A 22,606-nucleotide genomic window follows, 5' to 3' on the forward strand; every position below is an offset into this window, starting at 1 on the left:
TGTGAAGGTGAGAAATGGGAAGGAACTACAATGGTCTCCTCTGAAAAGCTTCACACCTGTGGTTTCTAATTTTTGTAGCAACTGTGAGGCATCCCTTCACCCTGGCTGTCCTTAGCCAAGAATAACCCAAGAAGATTCTGTAGGATCAAATCTAACCCACGACATCTTCCAAGAGTCCTAGCAAGAAAACAGCCTGAAGACCTACGCTCCAGTGCTTCCCATTCACAGGGCCCCAGAGGGGCAGCAAAGCAGTTACCCACTCCCTGCATGCACACACCAAGATAGGTCTACTCCAGGTGGATAACCCCTCTCTCCTTAAAGGCACAATGCAGCAGTTGGTAAGATTCTTATTTCAAAAAGAGGTGGATTTGGTGCTTACACTGAAGATGAAGAACAGTTCAATGAACATGGCTCCAAAAGGGAGAATGCCAGCCATAAGAATCCTATGAGTGAGGGAGAAATTCTGTTACCACCAAAACATGACTGTCTTTACTCAAAGATTAGAAAAACCACCACCCAAACCCAGATACACTTAGGGTCAAAGGATACTGCTGGAATAAGTCTCTCACAATTAATTAAAATGAGCAATTCCTGCTTTCTTGGCCTTCATAAATCTCATTAGATAGGTGGTTAGGAGGTACTAAGCTACAGACCAGGGTACATTTATTATTTCTCTAAGCAGCACAATGTTTCAATGAGTAAAGTGGGGTGCAGTGGGAGGGGCAGCCCACACACCTACAATTCACCTGTGATGTCCAGAGACCACCAGATGGCTGCCTTGTACAGTGGGCAGAGGGACTTGGAGTCTAATAAACTACCAGATTTACTACACATTTGCAACTCACCCAACGAATCTGTTCATGTACCACCTCTGCTCCGGGATCTGCCTTGGAATCTGATTGGTCCGCACAGGATTATCATATGGCTGTTTGCGAAATCCAAAATAGTATCCCAGGTAGACCAAGGGCAAGGAGATACCGAACCACATGCAGAGCAGGGCCAGCATGGTGGGGAAAGGAACCTGGAACCATAGCAAGCATCACCACTAGGGTCCTAGCAATTCTACCCACTAAATTCACCAGTGCCAACAATCAGATGAGGCTTTTCAAAGTCCAGCTCACCAACCAACCACAGGATGTCAGTGAGGGACCAGAGGTGGCTCATTGTCACATCCTGGGAATGCTTTAGGTTCCACCATTCACTCTGGCTTTAAATTAGCTCTGTTTCTGGGAGCATGAATTCCCCCACAACTGAAGATCCTGATACCCCCAGTCCCTCTGAATCCTGGAGGAACTCAGGCTCTGGCCATTTTTAGACAGCAACTCAGTACTGACCATACAGGACAGAGCAATTAGAACCTAAATCCAAGAGGCTGTGTCCCACAGCAGCCAGTTTTATCTAATCTCTCATTCTCTCATCTTCCCACAGGTAACAACCTCCCCTGCAGCATCTTAGCTACAGCTGGAAATGCAGCTGGTCTGGGCTCCACCCTGCCTGAGGTTCAGGTATTCTTTTACCTCTCCCTGGAGCCCTCTTCACATCCCACCTGTGCCCAGGGACAGCTTCAAAACACCTCAGGGTGTGCAGGAAGGTCCTTTTCAACATGCACTTATTTGCTTTTTTAAACTGTTCCTGCCTTTGTGTGTTTGCTTGTCAGACTGTCGCTCTCCCAACGGGCACAGCCAAGGGGAGTCCCTTCACCAGGGCATTTGCAGCTAGAACACTTCCCTTAAACAGCATTCCAGACCCCACCAGCCTAAACCTGCTTTGAAACACTCACCATTACAGGCCCAGCTCTTCACTGCAGACACCTCCATAAACTAGAGGAGCCCAGAGATTAAGTGCCCTCCCAGGAACCCCATGAGCACCCTACCCAGCCAGGTTTGCAAGGAGAAGTGGGTACATACCGCTCCAGAGGAGTGCTTCCCCCATATGAAACAGTTCAGGACAAAGCAGATACCGAAGACTACACCAGGGTACAGGGTTGCCGTCTGTGGGAAAGAGCACATGTTAAAAGAGAGTGGGAGCTCATTATCCCCCAGGTCACTGGTCCCCAAACTGTGGGGCATGCCCCCCCGGAGGCATCCTCCTACCCCTCCTGGCCTGGGTGTGTGTGGACACATGCCATTACCAGTAAAAGGGGGCAGGGGCATGAGCACAAGACAAAAAGTTTGGTCATCACTGCCCCAGGTGATCTTAATGCGCCCATCACTGGGGTAAATTAGGTGCAGAAAAAACACCCCTCTGCTTCACGCATGCCTGAGATCCTACCCCCATGCCCTTCTGCTTTATTGTGATCCATACCCAAAAGACCTCTTTCTTGCCAGGATTTACCCGCACAGAGCTGCCAGGACCCCAGCCCCATACCCAGCTTCTCTCTATATGATACAGCTGGCCAATGCCCACCTGCCCAGCAATGCCTACAGCAGGATGCTTAACAGCTACCAAAAGCAACAAGTGTATTCTGCCTTAGGAAAACATGGCAAAGAGACTCCAAGAGTCACTTACACAGAAGGCCCCTTTCTTCCATCTGTGGCCTTTCAGCGTCCGATAAAGACGGCCAGCGGAGAACCCACCAAAAACCCTGGGATGGAAAACAGGAGAGAAGCCAGGTTATCTCCCATTACCTGACAGGCAACAGCATCCCAGCATAAGGGCAGGAGACACACCTACCCCATGAACATGAAGAGAAAGCAGGCTGTAGTCATCAGGGCGCCCCGGCTAGAAGGTGATAGCATCCCCAACATGGCAACAACTGCAAAGCAAAACACAAGAGAAAGGTGGCAACCGATGGACGTGCTCTAGCGAACACTAACTAGAGGAGCCCTGGTTCGCACCATGGAGAATCCAGCAGCCTGGGATTGCTTCACCTCCCACACAGAACTTGTTTTCTCAGGTCATACCTGAGACCAACAGCCTCTGGTGACCAGAGACAAGGAGGGAGTTAAGACCCTTCCAAGCAGCACCAAGGCTTTGGTCTCAAATAGGAGCAATACATGTCAAACCTCTTAGTGTTTCTAACTACGTTAACAGGTGCAGCTCAGGAAGACAGTGTGTGCTTTACCTTTTAGAGTCTGCCCACAACCCCACCAGCCAGCCCAACACAGAGCTCTCAGATCACAGGTGGACCCCAGCGTCCAAACCACTCAAAACCAGCTGACACTACATAGAAAAATATGGGTTCTTTCCTTAGGGAAAGGCACCTAGAAACCTGGAACTACTGAGTATGGCTCTGTAGTCTGAATCTGTCCTGAAACAGGACATAGCCAGCAAATGAAGAGGCTCAAACCAAGACAAGGGCAAGTACCACCAGCTGCTGAAACTCTGCTGGTGATCAGGCCTATATAAGTCAGATAATTCTCTTTCCCCTCCTGTTAAGGCTGCTCAAACCCAGTGGTGATACTCACAGATAACTATCAGGATCATGCAAAAGAGTTGAATTCCAGAGCCCAGTAGCGAGCTGAGAATCATGGGATATTGTGGAGGCCTGAAGACATCTCCATGCACAAGTTTCCAACCAGATTCCTCCATTGTATCTTCCTGTAGCAAAACCAGAAAAGGGGCATTAAGATTTTATCACCCAAATGGAAACACAGGCTCCTTCGGGATGTCACACTCTCCCAACACCAATTCCCTTTCAGGGAGTCCATCATTCTGACAAGAGATCCTGCATTCTTTTTGGGTTTTAAACTGAAGGTCTCTAAACACAGCTTTAGATCTGGACTGTCACATACCAGGACATGTGTTTACTGAGCTAATTACTTACTCAGTAAGTCTGGAAGAGTTTAATCAAGTCAGTGGTAGTGATCCCCCAGCAGCTTGGCTGAGCAGCTCAGCTGCTGAATGCACCAGTAGCTCACCTAACCATCCGATCCTCCCCATCAGTTTATTACAGAGCTGCCCCTCCCACCTTCAATAGTGCTTCTAACAAAGTGGGGGTCGGGGAAATGCATCAGGTCTTCAGAGAAGGGCCCCTTCCCACATGTTCTGGTTTTACACAGCTCCCCCCCAGGAGAACAGATACATTTCATACAATGTCATCTTCCTTGTTGTAGTTGGCAATGTCCTTCCTGAGAGTGCGGATAATGATCATGCTGAGAATACCTAAAACACACAAACCCAGAGTGAATGAGACATTGTTATAAGGCTCCCAAGTAACCCTGCCTTGCTACTCTCCCAGATGCTACAGAAGCACAACTCAGACTCATAGTTCCTTGGCTCATTCCTTCTATGCGTGGTCCCAAGCGACATGACTTAGGCAACGCAGCTGCTCTCCCAGAGCCTACTCCTGCACCACTGTCAACTGGAGCTTTGCCATTGCCTTTAGTGAGCACAGGATCAAGCCCTCAGGGCAAAGAATAGTATTGATGCACAAACAAGGCCATGTTGTCTTTCCAGATTTGTTCCCAGTCTCCCTACTAAGCTGTGGAACTCAAAGAGGCAGAGAAAGTTGCACACCAATACTCGTGAGCACGGTGCGTGGCAGAAGTCAAAGCGTGAATGGACTCCTCCACCACAAAGTCCAGTTGGACCATACAAGAAACAAGAGCCAAGGGCTGACTCCAAAAGGAGCTGCCTGGGGTGGGAGTTTTACACAAACTGACCCTTGGCAATACTTTTTATTTACTGCTCCTATTTGGGAATTCAGACCTGCCCTGACGTTTAAAACAAGTTCCTGACCCCCAGTGGCTAGCAATGGGGAGATTAACCCCCCACCCCAAGGTCTCACTCACCTGAAAGGAAAAAGACAACCACGACTGAATTAATGATGGAAAACCAGTGGATCTGCACATCACTCATGGTCAGGTAGGTGTCCCAGCGAGAAGCCCATTTAATGTCACTCTCCTGGAGGAACAGAACAGCATGTTCGGAAACTGATAAGACACCCCAAAAGCCATCAGCTCCCCCTACTCACTCATCACACTGTACCCGCGCACCACTCATTACTCCCCTGTCTGCAACACGGACACCCATGGCACTTTTCTTTCTGGAGCCCAGCACATGGTCCTCCCTCATCCCAGGGTACAGGTCAGCCAAGTCCCTCCTTACTCCCTCACCTCCCAGTGGACAGAGTAGGTGAAGAGCAGCTGGTTCTTCTTAGTGGGATCTATCTCCTGAGGGGCTGAGCCTGCAGCTTCAGGCAGTATACAAGTGCCCTTCTCATCTGCCTTCAGATCTACAGGAGAAAACATCCACACATTGTATGTACCACATTAGCATTTCCCTCCGCCACACAAAGGGAAGGGCAATCAAGCTTCCCCCAGACATCTAAGGCACAGTCTTGTTCTTACCAAAGAGAGCAGAATGCACTGAGGGGACAGCAAGTTCCCTCCCTTGGTGGCTGAGCGCAGCTCTGCATTGTTCAAAAGCTATCCTTTCACCCAATAAACGACCAGCATTCATACACCCTGAAAGGAACCCTGGCTAGGCCCCTCCTTAGCTGGAAAGATGGAGGCTATAGAGACAGAGTCTCATAAGACAGGCATTTGGAAGAGAAATAAGCAGGTGGATCCTCAGCTCCACCAGAAACACTGAAGACCCATCAACCCCCCACCTCCTCCCATGCCCAGGGAGGTAGCAGGATCATAAGAATTAGCATACTAGATCAGACCAAGGTCCATTTACTTCCATCCCCTGTCTCCAACAGGGTCCGATATCTGACGCTGCTTCGGAAGGTGCATAGGATAACAGAACCCATAGAGTTTCATTCCAACCCCCAACAGCAAGAGGTTGCTCATGCCCTGAAAAAGGTGGACTTATATACCATCTAAGAAATTTTTTAAAATTCCATCCAGTGTAGCCATGGACGTTCTCCTTTTCCATATAAATGTCTATGTCTGCTGTCTTTTTGAACCTTGTTAGCCTCAGTGAAAGCTGATGGCAATGAGTTGCACAGGTTAATTATGCAAAATTATATTTCCTTTGATCAGTTTTCTCATGTGGTTCATTTCAGTTTCAAGCACATGTCCCACTGCTTTTGTATCAGAGCAGGTGCTTTTATTTACTGGGGCATATTTCAAAATCCCTCAGTCCAATGTCCAAGTCTGCTTTTCAACTGGAACTTGCCACCTGGGATTTAGGTTCCTTTTTGGACCTGCAATGCAGGTGGCAGTGACTGTAGGGAGCTCTGCTGCCATCCTTACAGGCCAGGGTAGACTACATAATTTACCTTCAAGTTTATTGCTCTGGGGAATCACTTCAAACCGCACAACCCTGTAGGTGGGCTCCTGATTCTCCTCCACCTCCTCTCTGTGGTAGTAAAGGATGAAGGAGAGGTGGTTGTGCAGGTAGAACTAAAACAGATTGACATTAAAAAAAAAAAGAAGTGTTAGTGGCCCAAGGGAGAAATGGACAACACCTGGGGCAACAGCTGCACATTCCCCAGAAGGTTAAGGACTCCAACAGCCTCAGATAATCTGGGCTACACAGCAAGGCTGCACTCTATTTCTCTCTGAGCTCTCAGAGAGAAGGAACAGGATCTCTCTTCTCAGTAACTATCTCAGGCTTTTGATCAGAATAAGAACGACCATGTTTCACTCCATTTCAGATCAGGCGACCAGCGATCTTCTAAGGGGCAGAACCCAGCCAACCGTTCAACAGCATTTTGCATGGTACGACTCCACTAGCAAGAGGTGCTCCTTTGAACTTACTGCTCTACAATGTTTCTGTAGTACACCAAATACATATACTGCAAGGGGTCCTGGCTGTCACATGCTTCTTCAAGGCAACTGCATCCCCGATCATATATGGGCAAAGCACAGCAGCTCCATAAAAGCACAGAAGGCTTCCCTCATCCATAAGAGCTTAAAGGTTCCCAGTGATCAGAAGCGCATGTGCAACTGCACACACAATTACAGCATGTGCACGAACAAACGATGAGTCAGGCACATAGCTGGCTATTGGCACATGCAATCACTGCAAATGCAATGCAATAATGGTAATTGTGCTTGCAAACTACACATACAACTGCACACAAGTCTGAAATCTCCACAAAGTAGCCAGGTGGCTGTTCTTATAACTTGACCAATGTCTTTTTATTTTCCCTACTATTATATGCCCTTTACCCACCTCCTTAAGCATATTTGTTTGCGTCACACTTAAACAACTGGATTTTACTCAAGTGAATTCTGATTTTTGCTCTCTAAACTGAATTAATACACTCTCCATGATTGTATTCCAGCCAGTTCCTTTTGTTAATAAAAATACTGTGAGAAATACTCAGTGGCATTTATACAAGGAGCTCAAAGCAAGTTACAAGCGTTAGATAATCCTCACAGCACTCCTGGGAAGTAACTACCACCACTTTACAGAGGGGGACACTGACACCCAAAGCATTCTCACAGTCATCTGGTGAATCAGTGGCAGAGCTACGTATGAATCCCAGGAGCCCTGGCTCCCAGTCCCCTAATCAATAGGCCACACCATTTCTCTAACTCCTTTTTCCATTCCCTCAGGGCCGGTCTACACTAGAAAATTAGACTGATTCAGCTACTTTGCTCTGGGGTGTGAAAAATCCACATCCCCGAGTGACGTACCGAAGCTGACAGTGTAGACAGCGCTAGGTTGACAGAACAATTCTTCCATCGACCTAGCTACTGCCTCTTTGGGAGGTGGATTAACTCCAGCGACAGGAGAAACCCTCCCATCCCTGTGGTGAGTGTCTACCTTGAAGCGCTCCAGCGGCATGGCAGCTATGCTGCTGTAGTGGTTTAAGTGAAGACATCGCCTAGGCCTGAGGATCTAAAACACCATATTTCCGTCCTGCATACGGCCATTCAGCAGCAGTTCCAGCCCTCGCACCTGGTGGCAGCATCTAACATCATGGTGCACTTTATTCTTTTTGAAGGAGGCCCACAAGGTTCTCCAGAACAGGCTTTTTCAGGGATCCCACAGAGGCTTTATACAGGAAGCTTCAAGCACAGGTTACCTTATTACTGTCCATGAAACCAAGCCTGTATCCATGCTCAAACTGCACATCTTTTTCCTTCTTCTCCTCCTCCTCACGATTCGAATAGAACTCCAGCCGTGTGGCCACAGGCAAGTTATCAGCAATACTGAAAATACACAACATTTTCAAATCAAACCAGCCCACAGCGCAGCAATTCCAACCCAACCCTGTCACAGTGAGATTCGGTGGCAACTCACAGATGGATATAGTAATCCTCCCGGATACGCTCTGCAATCAGCTTGCTCTGTTCCATTGTCAGGGTGACTGGCTTGTTGGGAAAGTTGCACAGAACCTCACATTTCTTCTCTATGTTCATGAAGACCTGGAATGGCGTGTTTACTATCCGGTCCCCCCGCAGAACCTCACCTGGGAAACAGAGACACAATGGGAGGAGTGAGGGATACCATTATCAAGCAACACTGATTCTGCCATCGGGTTTCTAGCATGCTGTTTATCATGGAGCAATGAGGGCAACTTCAGTGAGTTACAGTATGGACAGCAGAGTCTTACGGAAGCTGGAGAGGTTACAGCAGATGCTGACTGTATGGAAAGAGATGCGAAAGAACAGTTTGGAGCAAGGATCTTGTCTTGTTTGTCTGAAGCACCAAGTACATTGGCGGGTTCTTATTTCTGTAGGTCCATCAAAGAAGCGTTTCCCATCACTTCTTGGCTAACTGGGAATTCCAGCTTCCTGCTGCTGCCTCTAATCAACTAGCAAGAAGAGCATGGTACACTGGAGAGCGCCTCCCCTCTTTTAATTCACAGGTTATCATAGGCTGCATTTGCAATTATTTCTCCCACTTAAAATGCACACATTGGAGTCACTCACACCCACACCATGCAAGAGGTAGGGCTGCAAATATTACTGCGTTCCAAGTACAGGTGCTGCTATTGCTCAGCCTATGAGATTGCACGGGCCTAGACAGCAACATATTTACATACAGAGAGCATGCTGTGTGATGGGTACGTACCCAGATTCTCAGCCTTGTACGTTATCTTGTTGGGTTGGCAGAAAGGCAATGAATAGTACTCATATGGCAGCTGGGTTCGTGAGCTGGTGAGCTTCACAGCCTGAAGAAAGAAGCAGCTGTTATCTTCCCCTCTGTGACCCGCTAAAAACTCAGACCATTTCCTATGCTCCCTACATCAGTTGGAAGTTGAAGTCTCATTCAGAAGACCAATTTCAAAGGGAAACACACTTTCTAAGATAGTCTCAGTGGGGGGAAAGCCAATCTGAACTGCCCTTCCCACCACCACCAAACAACTAATCCACTAAGCGTAGGAAAAACCTGCTCCAGTAACTGAAGTCTGTAAGGTTACCAACTCCACCAGCTACATCAGGCTTCGTGGAGCAATTCTCTTAAGCATAGGAACGATCACAAAGTTAACTAGGGCACCAGAGAGCCAGAATTGAGTATGAAATGTTTGTAAGGGGCTGGTTGGGCAGCAGTGGGGGAGTGAACTTTATTTGGAGCCCTGTTCTAGGAAAGGGGAAATGGAAGTTATGGTTAAGTCCAGACTTCTTCACCTCTGCAGCCTATTAATAGTTTTATGTGCCGTACCTGCTGCAGCAGCCCCATTTTTAAGTAGCAAAGAAATACCTGACGCAGATGTGCCCAATATGTCACTCCCCTATAACTACAGTCCTCTTGAATCTCTCCCATGCCTATTTTCTGAAGCACATGAATGGGTCACAAGTTTGTGAAAATGGTTTGGTGTGACCACTGTCGTTGCCTTTGGAAAAATCCTAGGCCAGCTCTACACAAGGTGCACTTTGCCAGTATAACTATCCTGGCAGAGCACTCCCAGGGTGGAGGAAGCTCATCCAAGCAAAATTGCACTTTTGCGGGAATAACTGTTTCTACAGTGGATGCTTTTACTCACAGTTGTGGTCAGAGATCACCCTCTGTGCACCTGACCAACACAGTTGTGCTGACAAAAGTTTGTAGTATAGACCAGGCCCTAGTCATGTCCTCAATCCTATATGAAGAGTTGAGCAGAAGCTGCTTCTGAAGACAACAGATACTGACAAAACTGAATACTGCTGGTGGGCATCCACAAAAATGTAGGGCACAACTGAGGCGCAGAGATCCAGTATAAAGGGCACATCTGTTCTGACAAACAGGAGCTGTTTGTAACTGAAGCCAGCCTCACTTATGGAAACGTACAGGAGGATTTGCCAACCGGTCTCACTGCTGGAGGACACATGTAGCTTTTGAAATCCTTTTGAGAGTTGCTATTCCAATCCAATTCCTCCTGAGGCTACTTTGTGATTTTACTGTAGCCCCGAGCTAGCCTTGTTCGCTTAAAATAGCTTGGGTCAGGGGATTTGTGACCAAAAAATGAGTTGCACTGTGCTTGGTATATGACTAGACAACCCCAACATCCCCACAGACATCTACTTTTCTGGATGCCTTGTAAGCAATTTAGCCCACAGCTTTAGAATAAATAAATAAATGGCTTTAGGACTGTTTCTGTCTAGAAAGCAAGTCTGAACTCTCTCCCAGCAGGATAGACACAGTTCCAGAGTTGGATATTAATAACATTGTGTGGGAGTGTCGGCAACCTTTGCCATCTTCGTGGGCGTTTGAGGTCTGGAGGAAGGATGTGGGGGCATATTGTGGATTTCAGTTTATTCCTGGCATGGGGAGAGAGCTCGTGAGAACTGACTTGAACCAACAACTTGAAAGTGTTTCGTTCTATCCTTGGCTTTATCCCATCATCTTCAGGACACAGCCACTTCACGCTTTGCTTGTAGCCCAAGAACTGCCCTGATGGCAGTTTCACTCAGTTACCTCATGCATATATCATGCACAATATTGGAGACAGAGAAGTTTTGATTACTTTCACTTTGTAACCAATGCTGCTGGGAAATCTCTTGTGCCAAGCAGAGTGACGTCTGCAGGGTTTCTGGTGCAGCTGTTTGCATGGTTCAAAGAAATACCTGAGAGAAGAAATGGGTGGCCAAGAGAGAAACTGAAGAGAATAAAAAAATAAGTTGGGACTTTGAGGGGGGAGGAGGAGGAGGAGGACGACGACGACAGGTATGGTCCAGAAGCCCCTTTTTACTGACATTTTACATGAGCACTGAATTTTAGAGGCAAGATTCCAAAGCTTGACTTTGGTAGTCCAACTTGGCTACTGTGCTATAAATAAATGTGTTCCCTCTTGCCATTTTTGTTCCTGTGAAATCCATCCTACCTTGATTTCTACGGGATCCTTCTGGTGGAAGTTGATTGGAGCTACACCTGGTACATAGAAGGAGCTTGTCTCATGAAAGAGTGCAAGCAGCATCAGCAAACATATCGGCCTTTCCTGAAAAGGAAAAGAGATATCACGGCTGCACCACCTGGGGGACACAGATCAGAGCAAAACCCGATGGAAGAAAGGTGACATGGTGGACAAGAAACCCCCAGTCCGCTAATGACATTTATAAAGGCTGCATGGTCTAGCAATTCAAGTACAACCGAGTCAGAAGAACTGGGTTCTATTCCTGACTTTGTGACTCTTGGCAAATCACTTTCCACCTCTGTTTTTCCATCTTTAAAATAGGGATAATATTTCCCTGTCTACCTACCTCAGGCGCATGTTGTGAAGCTCAATTAATATTCATGAAGTGCTTCAAATTTCTTAGGTGGAATACACTATAGACCAGAACTGCAAAGTGCTACAGATCTAGGATAACAAGAGCTCTGAAGCAGTTGACCATGGACACTTGATGATCTCATCACCATTTTTCTCATTCCACTCCCTACAAAGACGCCTTTCCATGGCATGCTGTATCTGAAACCTCCCCCCACCTTTACATTCTTGCTGCACACTACATAATCTGATAGGTGTGTAACAATCCCCAGGCTGATACAAGTACAATACACATTATTCTTCACCCTGGTAACTCCATGTTTCGCTATAGAGCAGGATATTAGACCCGGCACTAGCCAGGACTGCACTTCAGTAATTCTCCAGCAGCAACCTCTGGGCTGCTGTTCACAGGACTTATCTTCCCTGCAACAATTAGCTCAAATAAGAGCAGCCACACTGCAAAACAACATTCTCACTCAACACGTGAGTTGCACACAGCAATTTGATTAGCAGCTCATGAATGGTGCTAACTCCAGCTGTAACCTTACTCCTGGGGAAATTCTGCGCCACTGCGCATGCACAGAATGCGTGTCCCCTGCAGATTTCTTTGCTTCCCTGCAGAAAAATGACTTTCTGATGGGGAAGCAAAGGGAAGCCACAACAGTGGTCATGTGACCCTCCCCAGCAGTATGTTTCAGGCATAGGCACTGACTGTGGGTGCTCTGGGGCTGGGGCACCCACAGGGAAAAATTAGCGGGTGCTCTGCACCGACCGGCAGCCAAGCTCCCCCTTTCTCACCTCCTTCTCCACCCCCCCGCCCCGAGCATGCCGCGTCCCCGCTCCTCCCAGCACTGCCCACCTCCCCGGCGCCTAACAGCTGTTTGGCAGCGCTTAGGACTTTCCAGGAGGGAGAGGGAGGAGCGGGGACGTGGCACACTCAGGGAAGGAGGCGAAGAGGCAGGGCAGGGGCGGGACTGGGGTGGGAAAAGGCGGGGTGGGGCAGGGACTTTGGGGAAGGGGTGGAATGGGGGTGGGGCGAGGGCAGTGCATGGGCAGGAAGAGGTGGGAGTCGAGCACCCATCGGGCAGAAGGGAAGTCAGCGCCTACAGTTTCAGGTGCCCAGGGCAGTTGGCAGAGAGGTAAATTGCTATGGGGCAGGACAGGGTAAAACCCAGGGGGTGGCTCAGCTGCTAATCTGATTGGACTTCCTCTTCTCCTGCACAGCATCCAGGGCCAGGTCAGACCCACCCACAGATTTCTCCCCCAGCTGCAGGAAGTTCTGCAAACTCCCTCCCCCCAAGCTTCCTTTACCCATTGCTCCTCAGCTGCAAGGGAGGGGGAAAAAAATCGCTGTACAGGGAGCTGCTCCCCCATCTGCCCAACTCCTGTGCATCCAGACCCCCTCTACACAGACCCTCCCACCAAGCTTCAGTTCCCGCCCCCGCACTCAGAACCCCTCGATGAGCCCCAATCCCCCTGCACCTAGACCACCCCAATGAGTCACCTGTGCTTGGATCCCCACCCCCACCGAGCCCCAACCAGCTGCACCTGGATCCCCACCCCACTGAGCCCACTAACCCAGCACCTGGACCCCCCCCCCCCCACTGAACCCTCCATACCCCAACCCCCCTGCCAAGCTCTATCCCCACACACCCAGACCTCCTCCGCACTGAGCCCCAACCATCTTCACCTGGACCCCCCTGCAGAGTCCTATTACTGTTGCACCCAGAACCCCCCCAACAAGCCCCTGTGCATCCAGATCCCCCATTAAGCTGCCTGCACCCAGACTGCCCCACACACAGGACAGTCTCATCCCACACCTGGATCACCCCCACACTACGTCCCTCCACACATGGATCCTGCCTTGCTGAGCCTGCCTGCTCACACCTGGTGCACCTGGCATGGCCCTGAAGTATTTCTGGGGCAGCCCGGTCCTTGCGCGATGTCTGGGTTGGGTGCAGCCTCACCAATGAGTCCGTGTCCCGGGGAGGAGCTACACAGTGATCTCCCACCTCTGTGCAGCCCATGGCTTGTGCTCCCCAATGCCACGCTGTTTGGCAAATAAAATTTTGCAGAATTTTAAAATACTGTGCGCAAAATTTTTATTTTTTTGGTGCAGAATTTTTTCTTCTTCACAGAATGCCCTCAGGAGAATAACCTGTAGCTGCATCCTCCCCTACATTGCAAACTCAAGCATCAACCCATGCCTCTTAATGGGTCCACTAGCTGGAGTTTAAAGCACCACTTAACTCAAGCTAGAGATTTGTGTAGGGATGGGGTCAGGTTTGGGGCGACATTCAAGTTATACCTCGAGCTAACAGTGCAGTGAAGACAAATCTATGGTCAACACTTTCCCGTGCAGTTTCCCTATAGAAGCAGCAAAGTCCATGTCACTCTGCTGGGGTCACGATGTCTATAGGCAGAGGCTAGGGGAAAGTGGTGAAAGGAAGCACAAGAGAGAACAGGAAGAGAGCGGAGAAAATAGAAAAAAGAGGGAACAGGCTGGCCAAATGACATGGGGCTAGACGAGGAAAAGGGGAAGAAGCTGCACTGGTGGATCACAGTCTGGGACAGAGTTTAGCTGCTGGGGTGGGTGAGTAGGGTCTGGGAGTATGTGGAGGAAGGACACGCCTGCTTCTGAAGATGGAGTGTCTTGTAGAAGCTACGCACCGCCTCTGTCCAACAAAAGCTGTATTGGCAGGCTCGAGGAAACTAATGCAAGTCAGACCTCTTTGGCCAGAGGCAGTGGACACAGTGCAGAGCAGTGAGGAGAAGATGCTGGCCTCTGGAAATTCACAACTGCCCATCAACCATGACAAAGCACAGTCCCACAACAAGGAGGACGAGTGAGGACATCTATCCCAAACTGTGAGTCTATGATAAAGCACTACAATATCTGTAAGCACACTCTAAATACTTACCCCTTCCCAGAGTTTTCTTTATCATTAGTTTAAGTAACAAACCTCAGGCTAAGCTTCCTCCTGAAATTAGCTATTCCTATGTTCCCCTACAGAGCCCCTCTGTACCTGGCTCTATTTCCCCTCTGCCTTCTGTACCCTTGGAGCTAATAGGCCCCACCTGCTCTGGCTGCCAGCATGAGTCAACAGAAAGGACCTTGAACAGAGATGCACAGCAAAGCAATGGACAGACACCCTGTCACAACAACAAATAAATACAGGGGTGTTCTCCGATTTCCCATATTCATTCAACTGCAACACAAGATTACAGCTTTACTAATATTCCCCAAATCCAATAATCTAGAGTATAAACGCTTTATAATGTAAGCCTCTGCATGAACCCTGGTTTGGTGCCATTAAGATGAAAAAGGTCTCATAGGCGGATAAAACGCTAAGAGGAGAAATCACCCTTGCTCTGCATCACACAGCTGCCAGCTCTGTCACAGCCACTGCACTTAACGTTTATATAGTGTCAGAAACGTACCCTGCACTTTACAAAACAGAGTAAGGTGCAAACCTTGCCCTGAGGAGCTTACAATGTAATTGGATAAAACAAGAGTGTGGCTCAGGAAATGAGCAGGCCTGGAGGCATGACAGGAAGGATTTGAGGAAGCAGCAGGTCTTCAGTGGACATTTGACAGAAGGAGACTGTTCCAGGTGCAAGGGCCAGCCAGAAAGGTGGTGTGAAGCTGAGAGCTGCAGATACAGAGAACCTTAAGGAGAGAGGATTGGGAGGCGAGAACAAGAGCAAAGGTACAGAACAGGCAGAGATGAGATTGTGCAAGGCCTTGAAGGTAAAGCCAAGAGGACAAAGAGGAGGAGGGAGACAGGTGGGGTTTTACGGAATTCTCCAGTTTAGATTCCTGGCATAGCTGTCCAATGAACAACAACATGCAGCATGTACAATGGAAGGAGTTAATGCTGGTATCAGGACCTTTGCTTTCACATTTGCAGGTCTGCTTCCTTGTTTTGAGACAAAAAAGAAACATAGCTGCAACAATATGGACATGTGCCAACCGATTTGCTCAACTCCAAGGCCTAGCCCAGCAGTTCCTCCACATGTGAGACTCCTTTAGGTTTCTTCGGAAGCTAAATGAGTAAAAGGTTGTAGGACTGTGTCCTGCCTCCTTAAAAAAACAACTCTGCTTACTTTACTCCTGGGGGAATTCTGCACTAAAAAAAATTAAAATTCTGTACACGATATTTTAAAATTCTGCATATTTTGTCAAAATAATGCAATATAATCACTCTGGTTTAAATTATTTTGGTAATTTATTTAAACTACAATACAATGGGAGTAGAGAGCATTGGAGGAAATCCCCAAACCCCCTTGCCTAATAGTAATGTAGCTAGGTTTGACTCTTTATTTCTAGTTATTAGTCAACAAATATATGCAGCCATATGCTCACTGTTACATCACAGGCAACAGAAAAGCAAGCGAGGGCTGGGGAATCAAACTCACGATTTATATTGGCTACTGACCAGAAAAGTCAGTAGCAAACAGTTCATGGAGCACACTTTGATAGGAAATTTAGACCAGTTCTAATCATTAAAGCACTGTAAGCATTTATAAGGCCATACTGTCCTTTACACCAATTTGGCAATGTAAAGGAGCCTTAAAACATCTGCATGACATTCTGATTGATACATCAAAGTAGACCTCCATTGTATATTTCAAAAAGAAAAATCACTCTAGTGATGGAAAATCCCATTGGTGTACTGGGAAGTTGCACCATGTGGCAACAAGTGGTACCATGGAGTTACATAATTCCAGATCCCAATAGAAAACCTTTAAGCACGAGAGTCATGATTGACGAAGGGCTTGTCTACCCTACCCGCTGGATTGGCGGGCAGCGATCGATCCAGCGGAGGTCGATTTATTGTATCTGGTATAGACACGATAAATCGACCGTTGAGCACTCTCCCGTCAACTCTGGTACTCCACCAGAACAAGAAGCGCAAGCAGAGTTGACGGGAGAGTGTCAGCTGTTGACTTACCACAGTGAAGACACCGCGGTACGTATATCTAAGCACGATGACTTCATCTACGCTATTCATGTAGCTGAAGTTGCATCTCTTAGATCGATCCTGGGTGGTAGTATAAACAAGCCCTAAGTTTCATTATTTAGTTTCTCACAAAACCACTAAGCCGCAAATGAGAGAGAAAACAAGCAGCTAGAGCAGCAGCATTCACTCTGAAGTTGGATAGCCAGACAAGAACGACTGTCCCCGTTCCATTGTGATAAACCCATCAAAGGGACAGGCACAACAAAATCTGGAGGAGAGGAAAGCACAGAAAAAGCAACAGCACTCTCTTTCAAACAAGGCTACTTCTAAGATCTCTCCACAAGCAGAGAGCTGCACAGGAATTCTATGCTTTTCTGCAGACCTGGAAGTTAAATCTCACTGAGAGAGACCAGAGAGAGAACTCCCTTATTGCTGTGAGGCTAAGTGAACCCATCACCACCAGGAATTCCTGATGTGTGTCAACAAGGTCCTCCCAACTACACAATGTAATAATCATACCACCAGACAAGTGACGTTCTTCCAGGTGTGAAACTCAGCACTGAACGGCATCAGGCAGAGTCACATACCAAATTCTCTCCAAGAAGTTCCTTCTGAATAATCACCAAACTTAACATGAGCAAACAATTCCAGCAGGAAGTTCCACTGACGGTTATGAATCTAATTTATGAAGTCATTAAGAACAGCCACCAGTTAATCTGTGAATCTGTTAGTGCTTTCCAAAACAGACACTTGTCTATAGCTGAGCCCCCCGCCTGTGTCTTGGCTAGACAGGAGCTTACTAGATGTTTTTATTATATTTTAAAAAGTGCATGCACACAGTGTGAGAGAATTTACAGCCACTGAAGATGCCAGCACAAGAGACTGAGTTCCACAGTTTATCTACAGAACAAATACACTGCAAGCTTCTCTCCATGCCTGTCTGCCAACATGCCTCAAGCCTAATCTGGAGGGACTATCTCCAGGGGGGTGAAAAAGCCAGTCTCAAAGCCCATTCAAAGCAGTGGCCTCTCTGCCAAGACTGCCAGCAAGCAGCGTCTACTGGGGACAGCACCAAGACCAGGACCATAATTCACACAGGCTAACCTCAGATGGCAGTAACATTAGTCGTATCACAGGCTCTACACAGGGCTTGCTTTGGGACTTCCTTCTGACCACAGTTTCGAAGTTCACTTGCAAACCCAGTGACAATATTACAGGTGTACTCAAAGGGTGGAAATGGAGGGGGAGGGGAGCTCAGTGGTGACTGACACCATATACACAACAAAAGGGAAAAACATCAGTGTGATCTGCTCTTTCAGTTAGTGTGCATCTTTCCGGCCTCTATGCTAGGGGCAGTGCCAGGCCCCTTTTAACTCACATAAAGCCACGTTTGGAAGAAAAGCCAGCAAAATAGAGAAGAGAAACCTATGTAGTGTGTCCCAGTGTTTTTAAAGCAGTCTTGTTAGATATTCATGGCAATTGTGTGGACAAGCTCATCTTTATTACATTTCTGACCAGCTTTCACATGCACTCAGTAGAGCCACTGAAAGCCTTTGGCAAGGAGACAAATGCTGTATTCACGCTGCTTGCAGACTGTCCCTTTGACACTTGGGGAGCTGTGAACAGCCTCCTGTGCTCTCACCTCTACACAAAACAGAGGGCTAGTCTACACTAGAATAGCTACAGTGACACAGCTGCTCTGCTGCTAGGGCAGACGCTCCATGCACTCTCCCGTCGTCGGCATAATTACTCCACCTCCCTGAGCTGCGGTAGAAGAAGAGCTCCTCCCGCCAACACAGCGCTGTCCACACAGGTGCTTAGGCCGGTGTAACTTATATCGCTCCGGGGGGTGGCTTTTCCACACCTCTGAGCAACTTAAGTTACACCGAAGAAAGAGCCCAGAGGCCTCAGCCTTCTAAATGGGCAAAGGAACAATTCCACAGCAAAAGAACAAACAGGATAATATAGATTTCTGAAGCAAAATAGATGAAAATTCCAGTACTTCCATGCAAAGAATCTTTAAACAATCTCCCATAGCATCCTCTGGCCCTAACACGACATAGAACACGTCACACATCCCTTCCCAGCTATCACTGCCCCAACACTTGTATCCACAAAGTATGTTGATGTCGCTCATGTATAAGCCACACACACTATATATATATCTATCTATATCCGAACCGGTATGAGCATCCTTCCACAAAAGGACGCTAAGTGATAGAAAAAAGCACCACCACTGACTTACGGTGACACCTCAGGCAGGTCACCGGATTTCTCACGGACTTCTTTTCCCACATCTGTCATACCTGCCTACATCCCTGGGATGTTTTGTGAGGTGTAATAAACTAATGCTCGTGAAGACCTCCAGGAACCAAGGAGGGAAGGTGGCTATACATATCTAGTTTTATTACTACAACTTGCACTAATATTTGACACACAAATATAATCCCCCGTTAAACCTGGCACTAAGTGTTCAGCCTAAGTCCATGTTCCTGTTAAATGGATTACATAAAAGAGTCCTACTCTCAATTTTGCCATTACTGAGAACAGTTCAACCTTTTCATATTGTGGGCCACCTGGTCTGATGGACACTTCCCTCCCAATCCGACCTGAGTCGGCTAAAATGTTTGGTTCCATACAAAATAGTATTAAGAGTATTAGAGGACACATGAAAATAGTTTTGCTTTGTGATGCATATAGCTGGTTGGCTCAATCCTCACACCTCCTGTCTTATTGCTGATCTGTTTATTTCCTGTCCATAGGTACAGGGCTTTAGCTTGCAAGTTCTTTTGGGCAGGGACTGTCTTATATTTGCACAACACCCAGTACAATGGGACCCTGACCTGATTAGAAGCTCTGGAAGTTAGTTATACAGCTAATAATTAGGAATTGTCCACACTGCTCTATTGTCTCCAAGTTACTTTGTGCTTTTGATTTGTTCTCCAGTGTATTTATTACCCCCTCCAATGTTCGTGTCAGCCTGCACCACTTACGACACAAAGTAGGAAAGGCAAAGAGGGGCTTCAAAAAAAGATGTATTGGTCAAAAACCGCTCTAGAAACCATAACTAGAAACCTGTATCTGTATTAGCTTTTGGGGGGAAATCTCCAATTCACTACTGCCAGTGGTAATGCTCGTGTAGACAGGGCATCAGCATTTTACCACTATGCCATCTAGATCTGCACTGGGCAGGTTTAGACACCACAGTGGAAAGAGACACAGGAGCCTTGCCTACATTAGCTCTGTAATTGTTCCTATCAATTGTGGAGCTCTGCTGGTAGTGGTGGAACAGTGGGAGGTTTATGTATTTTTTGAAGTGCAGAATAAACCAGAAGAACAAGGAGGACTTGTGGCACCTTAGAGACTAGCAAATTTATTTGAGCATACGCTTTCATGGGCTAAAGCCCACTTCATCAGATGCATGTCTAATGCATAAAGAATAAACAAGGTCTCAGACTGGATTACAAAAGCAGGAAGACTCCTTGAAGACTGTGACAGTTCATCACTAAGAAAGAAGCAGCTCTGCAGAGTAAATATGAGAACCACTGTCTTAGAACGGGGAAAAAACAAACACAAAAGGATGTTTGGTCAAAAATTCTTAACTACAAGCCACCTTTGTGAAATATGTTTACAGCAACAATCTAATCTTTTTGCATAAAATGTAAAATAACAGGGCAGCAGAGAAATCATTCCACAAAGCAGTCTGCTAGTGAATGGAGGTGATAAGGACATCAACAGCCATGCTAACTTTCCTGTTTAACATAACACACCCATCTCCCTCTCATGCAGGGGTAGGGAAGATAGGATGATTTAAACTTTAAGAAAAGGAGGACTTGTGGCTAACACGGCTGCTACTCTTAAACTTTAAGGTTTGTCCTGACTAGGAAAAGTTTAGGTTGGGTTAGGCTTAGCAAGCCAATCAACTGACTGGTCATAGATCAACTGACCGCCTATTTGACCATAATCAAATACTGTCAACTATTCCAAAAAGAATGCCTGGATGCAGGCAGCAGCCTGCCTGCCGGCCTACCTACCTCTTTGATTGCACTACGATGCCATTCCTTCATTTTGTTTAGGACTTCATTTCACTGTGTTCTGCATTTTTGAGTTAAAATAATTCAGTTAACTAACTTGTTTTTTGTAATTAGTCATAAGTATTTAATTAAGGCTAAGCCTGTTGGAGACCATACAATCTTATTATTTCTGTTTTATTCTTCTAATAACTTAGTGCTTTAAAATATTTGATTGTTTTTGACAATACTTGGTCATTATTTTTGGACCAGTCAAATGCCCGACCCAAGGCTGGGCTCTAACGCTTATTAACTAAGCTCAACCTGAACACGACCACTGTTCCTAGTCAAGTCAAAGTAACGAGTTTATCCCACCTACAACTTCTGTGATTCTACTAAACTCAGGATTATTCCTTGTAACAGGAACCACAGAGCTAAGAGGGCTAGAGAAAGTGCTGCTACCAACTAGCATAAAAGGCCTAACGCGTTTCAGGCTTTCCTGAGTTAAAGCCTGGCCTGTGCAGAGTTTGCATCGGTCAAGTCAGTGTCACATGCGAAGGGTGTTTATTTCCCCACAGTTCAGAGGAAGCAGAATTCAAGGGAAAACAGTTATTTCGGGCTAGAGCCTCTTGCTCTGTGTGATCAACTCAGGGGACAAATCCCACGGACAGCTAGGTTCATTTCAGGAGACGCTTGTGAGAGAGGAGTGTTCTGGGAGCTGCTGAAGCGGTGACTCCCCAGCAAGCAGCCGGGTTGCGCCGCAGAATTAAAGCAGTGCCCCGATCAAGCCCGGGGCCCCAGCGCCCGCACCTTCTCTCCTTCAGCAACGCCCTGCCCGGGCCCTCAAAGCAACCCCCAAAGTCTCGAAACTCAGCATACTCCCCCCCCCCCCCCCCCCGCGACCAGCACTCAGCTCGGGGCCTCAATGGGCCCCCCGCCCCCGGCAGTACCGAGCCCAGCAGCCAGCCCGGTCCCAGGCTCCCCGCAGCCTCAGGCCCCACCCGGGCGGCGAAAGACCCGCCCCCGCCGAGCCTCCGGCGCCCGCCTGCCCCCCAGCCAGGGCTCGAAACTCCCCCCTCGCCCCGCCACAGCCGTCCCGGGGCCCCGGCCCCCGCCCAGCTCAGGCCCCGGAGGGAGAGGCCGGGACAAGCCCCGGGGCGGGGCAGGGCGGTCGGGCCCGGAGCTCGGGCCCGCCGGGCGCCGCTGACGCCCCGGGGAGGCTGGTACCGAGCCCTGACAGGCACCGTCCGCGCCGCTCCGCTTACCGTGGCCCCCGATGCCGCCATCTTGGATCCACGTGTCGGGACAGACGTAAGCGGAAGTAGTTAGTGGTTGGTTGGGGAAGTTTATCACCATGGAGACGGCGACGGGCGAAGGAAGCCGGTTCCGGGCAGCCGGGATCTGGGCCGGGCCCTCCAGGCGGAGCGAAGAAAGACCGAGGCCGGGCCCCGGCCGAGCATAGGCACTGCCTCCGCGGGGCTACGCTCCCTCGCCCCATGCCCTAGCTACCGACAGCGGGCCCAGCTCCGGGGACAGGACTGCCTGCGGCGCCATCTTTACTGAGGGCACCAGGGCTCGGCCTCAGGCCCGGCGGGCGGGTGTGTAACTCTCGGCGCCATCTTTACTGAGGGCAGCAGGGCTCAGCCTCAGGCCCGGCGAGCGGGTCTGTAACACTCGGCGCCATCTTTACTGAGGGCAGCAGAGGGTACAGGGAGCCCAGTGTGACATATTCCCGTTCGCGGCCCTGTGTGGTTAACCCTGGAGCGTAATGATAGCAATCTGTCACCCTTGTTACGCTGCTTGATGGGACCCCAGCTGGACAGAGAGGTGGTAGCCGCACCAATGGGCATTGGCAATACTGGATACCTCTGTTGGGGTAAATCCCAGAAGGAAGAGACCGTGCCCTGAAACCTGAGGTCTCTCCCTCTATTAGCCAAGGGAGGACAGGGTACGTACCAGTAGCTAGAAACAGGTAATACCAGGCCTTCTTTCATTGAATAGTAGGGTTGGAAGGGACCTCAGGAGGCCATCTAGTCCAACCCCCTGCTCAAAGCAGGACCAATCCCCAACTAAATCATCCCAGCCAGGGCTTTGTCAAGCCT

At 48.3% G+C, this 22,606-nt stretch overlaps 2 protein-coding genes across 2 annotated transcripts in view; one reads left to right on the forward strand and one right to left on the reverse strand.

Moving 5' to 3' along the window:
• PLAGL2 (PLAG1 like zinc finger 2) overlaps positions 1–7,217 on the forward strand; it is a 26,952-nt gene extending 19,735 nt beyond the window's left edge. Inside the window, exons 4-5 of the mRNA XM_048819481.2 lie at positions 1,429–1,505; positions 6,548–7,217. Of these exons, the coding sequence (XP_048675438.1) occupies positions 1,429–1,505; positions 6,548–6,571 (101 nt within the window). The 3' untranslated portion in view covers positions 6,572–7,217. The remainder of the gene's footprint in view (positions 1–1,428; positions 1,506–6,547) is intronic.
• The window catches only part of TM9SF4 (transmembrane 9 superfamily member 4), a 26,031-nt gene extending 4,167 nt beyond the window's left edge, over positions 1–21,864 (reverse strand). Inside the window, exons 1-15 of the mRNA XM_048819469.2 lie at positions 21,770–21,864; positions 11,150–11,263; positions 8,920–9,019; positions 8,146–8,314; positions 7,928–8,054; positions 6,170–6,293; positions 5,058–5,176; positions 4,734–4,845; positions 4,034–4,104; positions 3,408–3,540; positions 2,674–2,755; positions 2,509–2,584; positions 1,908–1,991; positions 846–1,021; positions 380–443 (exon numbers count right to left, since the gene is read on the reverse strand). Of these exons, the coding sequence (XP_048675426.1) occupies positions 380–443; positions 846–1,021; positions 1,908–1,991; positions 2,509–2,584; positions 2,674–2,755; positions 3,408–3,540; positions 4,034–4,104; positions 4,734–4,845; positions 5,058–5,176; positions 6,170–6,293; positions 7,928–8,054; positions 8,146–8,314; positions 8,920–9,019; positions 11,150–11,263; positions 21,770–21,790 (1,572 nt within the window). The 5' untranslated portion in view covers positions 21,791–21,864. The remainder of the gene's footprint in view (positions 1–379; positions 444–845; positions 1,022–1,907; positions 1,992–2,508; positions 2,585–2,673; positions 2,756–3,407; positions 3,541–4,033; positions 4,105–4,733; positions 4,846–5,057; positions 5,177–6,169; positions 6,294–7,927; positions 8,055–8,145; positions 8,315–8,919; positions 9,020–11,149; positions 11,264–21,769) is intronic.
• Between the last annotated feature and the right edge of the window lie 742 nt (positions 21,865–22,606).

This window comes from Caretta caretta, chromosome 13, assembly GCF_965140235.1.
Source record: "Caretta caretta isolate rCarCar2 chromosome 13, rCarCar1.hap1, whole genome shotgun sequence".
NCBI classification, from domain to species: Eukaryota; Metazoa; Chordata; order Testudines; family Cheloniidae; genus Caretta; species Caretta caretta.